At 48.8% G+C, this 12,254-nt stretch overlaps 1 protein-coding gene across 1 annotated transcript in view; it reads left to right on the forward strand.

The window, feature by feature from the left end:
- The first annotated feature begins 1,177 nt into the window (after positions 1–1,177).
- The window catches only part of LOC101836071 (guanylate cyclase 2G), a 43,442-nt gene continuing 32,365 nt past the window's right edge, over positions 1,178–12,254 (forward strand). The window contains exons 1-5 of the mRNA XM_005063452.4: positions 1,178–1,564; positions 4,020–4,368; positions 6,328–6,437; positions 9,185–9,370; positions 10,534–10,675. Coding sequence (XP_005063509.1) covers positions 1,181–1,564; positions 4,020–4,368; positions 6,328–6,437; positions 9,185–9,370; positions 10,534–10,675 — 1,171 coding nt within the window. The 5' untranslated portion in view covers positions 1,178–1,180. The remainder of the gene's footprint in view (positions 1,565–4,019; positions 4,369–6,327; positions 6,438–9,184; positions 9,371–10,533; positions 10,676–12,254) is intronic.

Consider the following 12,254-nt stretch of genomic DNA (forward strand, 5'->3'; position numbering starts at 1 on the left):
ACAGCCTCCAAAGCCACAGAGAAACCTTGTCTCGAAAAAACAAAAAAAAATGTGTTCTGAAGCACAGGTCTTTATGCTTGCATAATTAGTATTTTGTCTCCCGGGCTCTAAGACTAATATTGATGGAATGTCTCTTTGTGCAGACTTTGTATGGAGGACTTGATTTATATGGTTTCCTGCAATCCCCCCACATGTGGTTTCCTGCAATCCCCCTACACATGTTCTCCTGCAATCCCCCCACACATGGCCTCCTGCAATCCCCACACACATGTTCTCCTGCAATCCCCCCACACATGGCCTCCTGCAATCCCCCCACATGTGGTTTCCTGCAATCCCTACACACATGGCCTCCTGCAATCCCCACACATGTTCTCCTGCAATCCCCACACACATGTTCTCCTGCAATCCCCACACATGTTCTCCTGCAATCCCCACACACATGTTCTCCTGCAATCCCCACACATGTTCTCCTGCAAACCCCACACACATGTTCTCCTGCAATCCCCACACACATGTTCTCCTGCAATCCCCACACACATGTTCTCCTGCAATCCCCACACATGTTCTCCTGCAATCCCCACACACATGTTCTCCTGCAATCCCCACACACATGGCCTCCTGCAATCCCCACACATGTTCTCCAGCAATCCCCACACATGTTCTCCTGCAATCCCTACACACATGTTCTCCTGCAATCCCCACACACATGTTCTCCTGCAATCCCCACACACGTGGCCTCCTGCAATCCCCACACACATGGCCTCCTGCAATCCCCACACACATGGCCTCCTGCAATCTCCACCACACCACTCTGGAGAAGACCTGCACCATTTAGATCCAAGGCACACAAATAACACGAAGCACATTTAGAATTGTAGCACAGGCTTTCTTACTATGTGAGTGAACCCCGCGCTTTCACAGAGGGTCATTAATTTGTCTAGTGACATGAAGGCTGTCGGTGATACTGTTGGATCAGCATCCAGGGACTTTTTTGACTCTCCACTTCTGCCTGTTTTCTGAGAGACTCAGAAAGGGCCTGCTTCTGTTAATTAACGGCACTGAACAGAGAGCGAGCTGTGGTCTCTGGGGGACTCTTCACTCTCTTATAAGTTCTGGGCATGAGTGGTCAGAAGGCTGAGCCTACCAGAGTTGTATAGTGACACATTACTAGATTCTAGCCATGGCTTCCAGGACGCACTCTGAGGTCCCACTGAAGTCTCGGTTCTGTGTTGGAGCTGAAAGCCGTACTGATCACCCACGTCTGGTTTTGATGTTCTTTGCCATTGTGTTACTGGCTTGTCTTGAAGCTGCCAAGCTCACTGTGGGACTCCATGCTCCCTGGAACATTTCTCATCCATTTAGTGCTCAAAGGCTGGGGGCAGGCCTCCAGATTGCTATGGACAAGCTCAACTCAGAGCCAGTGGGCCTTGGGAACCTGAGCTGGGAGTTCACGTACACCCACTCAGCATGCAGCACCAAGGAGTCCCTGGCAGTTTTCATCAACCAGGTTCAGAGAGAACACATTTCTGCTCTGTTTGGACCAGCATGCCCAGAAGCAGCAGAGGTAGAGTATGGAGAATTCTAAAAATGTTGTCTGGGTTTCTACTGAAAAGGGGTGTGTGCATATACAGTTGAAGATACTAATTTCATTCATTTCTTCTTATTGATTTTTTTACATTTTTGATAAAAGGTTAATTGTATATATTCATTGTACATGGTGCGGCATTATATAAGGACATTTTCAGATAAGTGTATATTACTAGTCTCATTAGTCTGGGGAAATCTTACCGCAATTGTCTAAGTCTTCGTTTTGAGATCATGTAACTAGAGAGTTAAAAGTCTTTAAAGACTTTCGAGGAAAAAGGATTAGTTCATGAGCCCCATTTCTCCTGCTTGTTTGACTTTGGCATTGTATGGAGACTCATTCACTACTCTCCTATGCTGTCAGCCACAGGGTTTGAAGACTTTGAGATTGACAACAATGCTTGTTCTCAAATATAACAGTATCAATTGTTAAAGGAGGCTTCCTTTGGTGTGTATAGTAAATTATTCAGGAATGCTGACAGTCCACTGGAGGGAATGCAGTGTGGCAGCTTGCTTTAAGCTACAGCAAATGAGGGAGACTTGCTATTTGTGGTTAATGGGATTTGCTTAGTCAATGTCCTTGGGCACCACATCGTCTGAGAGAGGATGGGGAAGGTGACTAAGGAGGAACATTGCAGATCTCACTCTCCTAATGTTGCTGAATCCTCTGGAATTGTTGCTATAAAATTTAGTTGACCTTTGAATTTGAGATGGCCATCTCCCTGCATTTGACACCTCTCTGGCTCTTCAAATGCTACTCTTCCTTCAAGGTTGGTTTCAAGTGTTGATGAGGCAGCTTCCATCCTCTGCTTCCATCTGACCTGTCCATAATTCCTCGGTTGGAAGTAATTTATCATTAACTTGTAAGTGGGTGTATCTCCACGTACATGTATTTGTCTCCTTTTTTTTGTAGAAAGTCTGAAAAACAGACTAGAAAATACTCTTTATTTTTCCCCCCAGGCATTGAATTCTATTATTTAAGCTCATTTATAAATTTTGTTTTATAAGCTTTATCATGGTGAGATTGAAAACCCATTTGCATTTGTAATATTTCTTCCAAATTAAATGTTTTGGAAGTTAAAAAAAAAGACACACTTGGTTGCTTTCCTAAATGCCTATGTATACGTGTATAAATTCTATAGGACATATTGCTTTCTAGGCCTATTTTTGTATATCTGAGCTCCCATAAGGGGTCATAAACTTCCTTAAGACAAAGGCCCTCAAAATTCTTTGCAAAATGTTGGATCTTAAAGAAAATACCCAAAAAACAAAGAATAGGCAAATTCAGGAAACCTGTAAACTGGGACCATGACTTGGGTTCTAATCCTACTCCACGAGGATTAGCTACATAACTCACATCCCTGTATCTCCACATTTCGTCTTTAAGGTGGGAGCAATGGCCATTCGTATCCTGTAGAAACGCTAGAAGTTTACATGAGTGCTCAGCCCTCAGCGGGATGTCTACACCCCGCTCCTCCTCTCAAAGCTCAGGAGTCAAAGGCAGCGGATGGCCACAACCAAACAATGCTTCCAGGGCCCGGCACGGAAGCTGCACACAGGGAAGAGCTTGTGTTAGCTGTGGCAGCATGCATAAGACTCGTGTGAGATCAAGTCAAGCAAAACCTAAGCATGAGGGGGAGGAGCCAGGCTAAGCATGGAGGGGGAGGAGCCAGGCTAAGCATGAGGGGGAGGAGCCAGGCTAAGCATGAGGGGGAGGAGCCAGGCTAAGCGTGGAGGGAGAAAGGCAGCCAGGATTTTCTACCCTTAGATGAGAAACTATCGGCAACCGCTGACTGTGGAGAGAGGGAGAGTTAGCTTATTTCAAGGATGCAACCCCTGTGAGGCTACCTGTGTCCCAGGAGATGGCTTCATTCCCCCACCTCCCCCCCCGCATGCGCTACCAGCTCTGAGTGGACACGGTTAGGGTTAAAGGAGAAAAAGGAAAAGGAAGGCAACATGAAGCCGGGAAGGGATGGTTGTGGGGAGCAGGGAGGAGTTGGAGCAGGGGGAATGGGGTTGGCGTTGACTGAAACGCACTAGATGCAAGTACAAAACTCTCAAACAATTAAAAAAAAAGCCAACTGGAAAACAATTGCAATTAATCAAGTTTGATCACAGTGTCTGTCACAGCGTTTTTTTTTTAAAGAGAGATTCCCCCCCAAAAAAAGATTGACATGAACACGAAAGCTCTTAATGGAGGTCTCAGAACATAGCCAGCGCTTGATGAACCCTTGCATTTATCATTCCTGTCACCTGAGGTCTCTGAAGTGCGAATTGAACTGACGACATGTTGTTGACACTCCAAAAGAGGAGTTGCAGAAGTGGCCCGTAGACTCCCCGAATCCGCGTTCTCTGCAGACACTGTGCATGCATGAAGTGTGGTGTAAGCGCGTTAGCTCTGTTAAGGAAAGGCGTCCCCCTTGTTCCCTTTCAAGGTGATCGGTTTGCTGGCCGCTGAGTGGAACATCCCCGCATTCGACTTTGCTGGGCGAATGGCAGCACTGGAGGACCACTTCTGGTGTGGGACCTGCGTGACCCTTGTGCCACCCAGGCAGGAAATTGTTTCTGTGCTGCAGGAAAGCCTACGGTACCTGGGCTGGGAAGACATTGGGGTGTTTGGAGGCTCCGCTGGGGCTTCCTCCGGTGATGGAGTGGATGAGCTGTGGGAGGCTGTTGAGGGTGGACTCCAGTGGCATTTCACCGTCACTGCCAGCATGAGGTACAGAAACAGCAGCCCAGACCTTCTGCAGGAAGACCTCAGAAGCATATCATCTGTTGCCAGGGGTGAGTAGGCAAAAATCTTCCTTTCCTTGTGTTTGAAGACTGTTTAGAAACAGCTCTGGACTCTCTGTCTTTATACTTATTTTCCTAGAAGTATAAAAAGCAGGAAGAGAAAAGGTATAAAATTAATGGTACATTAAAGCAATCTCTTTATATATATGCATATACATGTATATATATATATATATGTTTTTATATGGTATGAGCTCTCGGCTGTTATATAGTGTTGTGCTGCACTGAATAAGTTCTAGAAGCATATTACTGGTATTTTAGGTGCTGGACTTTATTTGATCATGGAGAATATGGCCTTTGGAGACAGAAACACTTAGTTTTTTTTAAATTTCAGTTTCCCCACTTTCTAGCTGTGTGTCCATGGACGAGAACCCTAACCTCTCTGTGCCTTGGATCCCTTCTCTATTACATAGAGTTAGCCATCATACCTCTCTCCTGGGAAGGCTGGGACTAAGCAGGGTCATATGTGGGAAGTGCTCAGCGCCACATCCAGGTTGGTAGTTGGCCGTCAAGCAGATGGCAGCACTCCCTCCTGTGTGTTGAGAATGTCGACTCCTGTGTCCTCGGTGAACTCATTCTTCATGGCCTTGGGACAATGGGATTGCCAAATCATTGTCCTCAGAGTGACACCCATGGCCACCCAGGCTCAGTCCCAAGTCCCCTTTCTCGAGGAGGCCTTCTCTGAACCCCCCTCCAAAACTGGGATCAAACCCTTGCCCCTCTGAGTGTTCAGTCCTCCCCTAATCTCTCCACTCTGTCTGGGACTCCAAAGATGTCCTCTGTAGGCTCATGTGCCCAGTGCTTGGTCTCTAACTGGTGACTATTTCAGGAGGTTCTGGGATCTCTAGGACACTGGATCTCAACCTTCGTAACACTGAGGCCCTTTAATACAGTTTCTCATGCTCTGGTGACCCCCACCAGCAATTTCATTGCTGCTTCCTGTGATTTTGCTACCGTCATGAGTCATAACGTGAATGTCTGTGTTTTCTGATGATCTTAGGTGACCTCTGAGAAAGGGCTCAACCCCCAAAGGGGGTGAGACCCACAGATTAAGAGTCAGGGAATGGGGCCTGGCTTCAGAAAGCAGGTCCCTGGGAGTGTGTCTGGAGGGTACACTTGGTTCCGATGCCTCCTCATCCTCTCCTTCCTGTCTACCGTGAAGTGAGCAGCCTGCTCCTCTATGTGCTCACACCGCCATGAAGTTCCATATCAATGTGGGGCCATGAGACCACGGGCTGAGCTCTCTGACGCCATGAGCCCAAACCAGCCGCCTTTCTCCCTTTAAGCTGCTCTCCCTGGGGTCTGTGTGAGGGTGAAGAAAACCGGTAGCCGATGCACTCCCTGACAGTAGAGCTCACTCTGTCCTGCTCCCCGCTGTTTCCCATGTGGAACACAGTGCCTGTCACACACTCGAAGATACAGAGGAAGACACCAGCTCATCCAAAGGCCATCTGTGTGACTTCAAAATGACCGATGGTTTTACGGAGAGAGAAGGAGCAGAGCAGCTCAGCCATTTCCCCACGTCCCGACTCAGAAGGTCCACATGCCCCTGACTCCAGGTCCATTTGTCTTCCTCTTAATTGATGCACAGCTGAGGAGTTGTCGGTTTTGGGGTCAGTTAAATAAAATCAAGGCATAAAAAACCGATCTCAAGCTCTGTGGACTTGTACGTTGTGGTGCCGGAAGACTGTAGCAAAGCTTAGTTGGCAGCTTGTAGGTCATAGGTTCAGTTTTGATATACTGTCCTACAATAGCAATAGGCATGCCTCTTTCCTGAAGCACGTTAAAAGAAATAAAGAGACTGCGTCTTGTTTGGAGTGGTTTTATTTTAGACATAAAAAAAGAACGCATGTTGTGGGGGGTGGTGTATGACACACACACACACACACACACACACACACACCTATGTGAGCATGAGCAACTGTCTGACTCCGTTTTCCCTTCTTCTAGTTATCATCCTAATATGCAGCTCAGAGGACACAAGGCGCATTCTGCAGGCTGCAGAGAACCTGGAACTCAACACTGGAGAATTTGTTTTCATCGTTTTACAGCAGTGGGAGGTAGGGGTCTATGTACTGGCCAAGGTCTCTGTGGTGAGAGGTGGTGAGGAGGGCCACATAACAGGATGCTTATGGGAACCAGATACCCAGTACAGCTCTGGGAGGTGAGTAGTCTTGAAGGTTTCTCTTAACACCAGGGCTGAGGGCCTGGGGTACAGCTCAGTCGGTGGTGCTTGACAACCTTGGTCCTCAGAACCCGCTTTTAAAATGCTTGGTGGCCCACACTTGGCATCCCTGTCCTGGGGAGGTGGGGAAAAGATTGCTTCCTAGAACTTTACTGCTACTCATCCCTGGTTGGTGAGCCTCGGGCCAGTGAAAGACCCTGCTCAAAAATACAAGAGGTTAGCCGGGCGGTGGTGGCGCACGCCTTTAATCCCAGCACTTGGGAGGCAGAGGCAGGCGGATCTCTGTGAGTTCGAGGCCGGGCTGGACTGATAGCGTCTGAAACAATACAGAGAAACCCTGTCTCGTAAAAACCAAAAAAAAAAAAAAAAAACAAGAGGTTGGCGCTGAAAACAACGCTCAAGGTTGACCTTTGGCCTCCACGCACACGCACGCACATGTGACCATGCACTTGCACACATACACACATACCAGCATGTGAGCATGATTGTATGCATGCATGCACGCATGCACGCACGTGTGCACACCCCCCCCACACACACACAGAGTAGACTAAGAGTGAACTGAAAGCATTTACCCAGAGTTCCTCTGCACAGTTAGTGAGGGACTAGGCCTGTGCTGGGATGAGGTTAGCTGGCTCCAGAGTCCAGCCGCTGTCCTCCAGGTGGGCACCCACCAGCCCAACTCTCCTTTCTGCCACGTACATAGGCCCATGTGAAGGACTCTCAGGTGGCTCTCATTTCTGTCCTCCTCTCATCGATTTCCCCATGTCCCGGTTGAACCTGACGAAGGCCTGTAGAGACCATAGCACCTGCCCAGTGAGGCAACCCTGAGGTGGTCTGGTTCTTTGATAATGGTGGGAGAGGCTGAAGAGCCGCACGCTGGCCATAGCAGTGTTAGGTATCTGACATTTGCTGCTGCAAGGCAGGCATGATTATCCTTCCAGCTTTTAAAAACAAGACTTAGACAGGCAAGTGTGGCGCCTCACCAATGATCTCAACACTCAGAGTTGCCTGAGCCTTTGTTCGTTTCTTATCTTCTTTACAGAGTAAGAGGTGGAGGCCCAGAGAGGTGACATAACTTTTTTGTTTGTTTGTTTGGTTTTTCGAGACAGGGTTTCTCTGTATTCTTTTGAAGGCTGTCCCGGACCTCTCTCTGTAGACCAGGCTGACCTCGAACTCACAGAGATCCACCTGCCTCTGCCTCCCGAGTGCTGGGTTTAAAGATGCACGCCACCAACGCCCGGCTCGAGGTGACATAACTTACCCAATGCTGCACAGCTACCTCCTAGCCTTCAGTGCTTGTATTCTAGCCCTCAGTGTCTGCACACATTACACTGGTGACGTCTAGAACGACCACTGTCTTTCTTTCTCTGGGTGTCCACAGTGTAGTTCCCCATAGGTTTTTGCTTTCTAAAATGAGCTTGTTTTTCTATAACCAGAAGGTTCTAACAGGGGCGAAGGGGATGTAGAGAGGTATAACAATGACCACGTAGCTCTTCCTTCATCGGGAAGTGAGTGTTGGATGGCCACACTGCCTCAGATTTCTCTGCGTGGCAGCTGGGAATCTACCTCTCTCCTTTCCCGGCTATCCTCCTGCCTCCTTTTGTTGCTACTAACCCCTTCCTCCACTTCCCCTCATCTCTGCTTGCAGGTAGATGGTGAGAAGAGAGGATGGGGGAAACCTAGGGTTTTCAGAGGATCCCTTCCGACCATTCCTTCTTCCTTATTAAAAACGCTGATGGTCAATCCCGACTGCTTTATCGTACAGGAAGAACACAGAATGTAAAATATACCATGGAGTGTTCATACAATTGAGTTCATCCTGCTCATCTTGCTTCTTCTTCTTCTTCTTCTTCTTCTTCTTCTTCTTCTTCTTCTTCTTCTTCTTCTTCTTCTTCTTCTTCTTCTTCCTCTTACGAGACAGGGTTTCTCTGTATTGTTTTGGAGGCTGTCGGTCCAGCCCGGCCTCGAACTCACAGAGATCCGCCTGCCTCTGCCTCCCGAGTGCTGGGACTAAAGGCGTGCGCCACAACCGCCTGGCTCATCCTGCTTCTTAATAATGCATTTGGTAAAACCAGTTAAGCCAATATTGCAAAAAAAAAAAAATCAAGCTGCAGAGCAACAGACGAATGTAATATCGGTTATGTAAAATACATATACTTTGTATGTACACATGCATGTGCATGTACATGTGTGCTTCTATATTTGCTTGTACGAGGGAATCTGGGATACATGCAGTGAGTGTTGTGCGTTTGTCAGAGCAGTGATAATAATATAGATGACAGCTATGGGAATAAACACTGAGCCCACAAGGCAAAATGGAGACCAGATGGTCCTAACCTGCTCAGCTTTTCAGTCTTTGCCGTTACATAAGCTCTCTGTGTCTTAGCTGCTTGGTGCTCCACTACGTTCTTCCGTCTTTACCCATTGGCTTCCTTCCTGATGCTCGTGTGCTAGCTAGCGAATGTGTACCTGGCCTGGCATTGCAGAACCGTCTGGAATTATTGTATTTCCAAGAATTGGTGTGCAACCATGAAAGTTCTGGGCTGTCTTGAATGCAGTTGGGCTCCGTGGGTCATTTCCTACAGCCTGGTGAAAAATTTTCCTTTGTTCCTTTTTTAGGACAGTTTTTGGAAAGAAGCACTGACAAATGACAAGGCGACAGGTTTCCCCAAAGTCTATGAGTCAGTGTTTGTCATCGCCCCCAGCTCCTATGGAGAAGGCACTGGAGATGGTGGCTTCCGGAAACAAGTCTACCACAGGTTGAAGAGGCCACCCTTCCAAAGCTCCATCACCACAGAGGATCAGGTCTGCTGGAGGTTTTTGCACAGTTGATTTTGCATTTATCTCTCTTATTTTTCTGCCTACCCCCCCCCCGACCAAGACCCCACACCACACACACCGTTGTCTTCCACAGCCTGAAGGAAACCAGTGATCTGATGTCCTTATGTAAAGCCCACACCCATGCCCACAGAGGAGCCAGAGTTATGGGATAGAAAGTCACTGGCCTTTGCTATCCACTAGTGTGGAGCCTTGGAGTAAATTACCTAATTTCCTCATAGCTGGGTTTCCTCAGACATGAATTAGAATCGTTAATGGCGCCTACCTTCCAGGCTCGCCGTGAGCGCCCCACAATACACTTCCAGGATGGCGACAGGACTAATAGCCAGGAGGAACAGGCAAGCATTGAGTCAGCACAGCCTGGGCAGGCAGGTAGGCTCTGACAGAGTGGTCATGAGAGGAAATATCAGCCAGCAGGAGTAGGAGCGTATACAAAAAAACAACATGGAAAACGTTTTACAGAGAACGTTGCCAAGAGAGGAAGCTACTTCTACTCTGGGGCCACACCGAGACACTGAAGACAGGTTTTGATGAGGAATGAGGGTCAGACTGTGGGCCCTACCAGGGTGAGAAGATGCTTACTTTAAGGATGGCTCTGTTCCAGCTGCTAGAGGGGAAAGGGGCCTAGCTTTGAGTAGGCACTTAACACTTCTGTTGATAGGACAAGCAGGCATTGAAGACTCACTATGGACATCCGTCCTGTGATAGCTTATATACTCAGCCTCATCTGGAACCATATACATTTCTGGAGTCATTTTGTCTCCATGTTATAAACGAGTGAGATGATGTCTGAAGAGGCCACAGAGCTCGATTCTGCTTATAGCCCCAAAACGGCAGACATTCTGGCTTTTGGATATCTCACCCAAGGCACCCTCCCCTCCTAATGGAAGCTAATGGCCTCCTGGAGCTTATCTTGGTCTGAACATGTGATCCACCTAGAAAACTGGGGGACCCAGGAAAGGCGAAGACTTCGATAGCTAGGTTTGACATCATCGGGTGTGGGCGCGAGGTAGCTCCCTTCTCCTCTCAGTTAGGCTGGTCCTGTGCTTGGACGATGGAGAATTATTTCTTCTAGTTGGGTGGTAGAAGTTGGGGGTTTATGCACACCGCACTTGCTTCTCTTGTTGAAGGTGAGCCCTTACTCTGCCTACCTCCACGACGCCCTCCTACTCTACGCTCAGACTGTGGAGGAGATGATCAAGGCTGAGAAAGACTTCTGGGATGGGCGGCTGCTGGTTAGCACCCTGAGGACTGGCCAGATCACACTGCAGGGTAAGGTGGTCTCTGAGCTCAGGCCTCTTAGCCTCATACCTGTGGACTTGGAGATGCTGGGCAGGAGCCCACACGCTTTCTGTAAGGCCCATCTCACTCTGATATGGAATAGTCATCATCTTAACAGGATTGTAGTCTTCCATAGGGTACACGGGCTGAAGCCTCCTGACCGCTCTGAGTATCCCCAGCCAGGAGAAGGGGCCTCTGAACATCTTATCCTCTTCCCCAAGGGACTCTCTCTCTCTCAGCTTCCTCTTGCAGACACTTGCCTGTAGATCACATCTGAACAGCAAGGCAGTGTGCCATCCTGGGGAGAAAAAGTCACCAGGGCCTGTATCCGTGGGGTTGTGTGCCAACACTGCCTCCCTTGGCTCTGGAAGGCAGACTTGGGACACTAATCCCCTAGGCCACCTGTGTTAGCACTGAGATTTCCCCCTTTTCTGAGACTGTCACCAAGATCACAGAGCCAGGCACACAGTAGGTACTTCACAAGTGACAATGCTGTCCTGTCCTCAGTGGAACCTAATGTCAGGGCATGGGTGCTGGTTTGGGGTGTAAGATAGGCGCTCCCTTTCTGCTGGGTCCTTGGCAGGTAGAGTGGGGCAGGGATGGGGGGTGGGGGGTGGGAGGGAGGGTGGAGAAGGGCTGGTCCAGGAAGGGTCCAGCCGGTCTCTTCCCGGGGCTGAGCGGGATGGTGAGCATCCACGACTCAGACCCTCCCCCCATTAGTTACCAGGGAAAATACACACTGAGTTGGGAGTCTGTCAAAGCGGGATCTCAATTTATTACAACATGCAGGAACTTATATAGGGCCGAGGTAGGGGACGGGAATCTTAGGATGGGGTAAGGTGACATGAGGAGTTGAGGGCCAATAATAAATATCCCACCAAGCAGGCAGGTAGCTAGGCAGGGGGCAGTCTTACATCAGGTCTGGCTGAGTCACCCCCACGTGGAGGTTACAGGTCAGAGGCAGGTCGCCAAGCTCTAGCCAGGCTCGAGAGGTTACACTGGGCCTCGCATCTGAGCCTTTTTTTTTTAAGGCCCAACACCTTTGATGAAGTCTCTCCACGATAGAGTTTAGCATGTCCCAACAAGGACAGCGGAACTGCTAGCTGGGACTGAGCGGCCAGCCAGAGCTTCAGACCCACCCAAGTCAGAAGAGAGGGCCCAGAGAGAATGAAACTTGCAAACCCGTGTCTCAGGAATGCTTATAGGTGCTGCGTGCAGCCTTCCCGCCAGCCTGGTGCCGGAGCCGCATCAGTCCCAAATAAACACACAGGAGGATGTATTCATTATGAAGCTGTTGGCCGTTTGCTTGTTTCTTACTGGCTAGCTCTGACTTAAGTAATTACCCCATAATTGTTAATCTAAGTATGTCTCTTACCGGAGAAAGGGTCCGGACCTCTTACTTCTATGGCGACTACATGATGTCTCCCTGTGTCTCTCTTTCCCAGAATCCTCCTCGACTCCTAGTCCCACCTATCTTGCTTCCCTGTTGGCCAACAGTGCTTTATTCAATAACCAATAAGAGACAGATTTCAGAATGACGTCTCCCATCAGTAGGGAGCAGGCAGCATGG

Source organism: Mesocricetus auratus, unplaced genomic scaffold, assembly GCF_017639785.1.
Source record: "Mesocricetus auratus isolate SY011 unplaced genomic scaffold, BCM_Maur_2.0 Super-Scaffold_4256, whole genome shotgun sequence".
Classification (NCBI taxonomy): domain Eukaryota; kingdom Metazoa; phylum Chordata; class Mammalia; order Rodentia; family Cricetidae; genus Mesocricetus; species Mesocricetus auratus.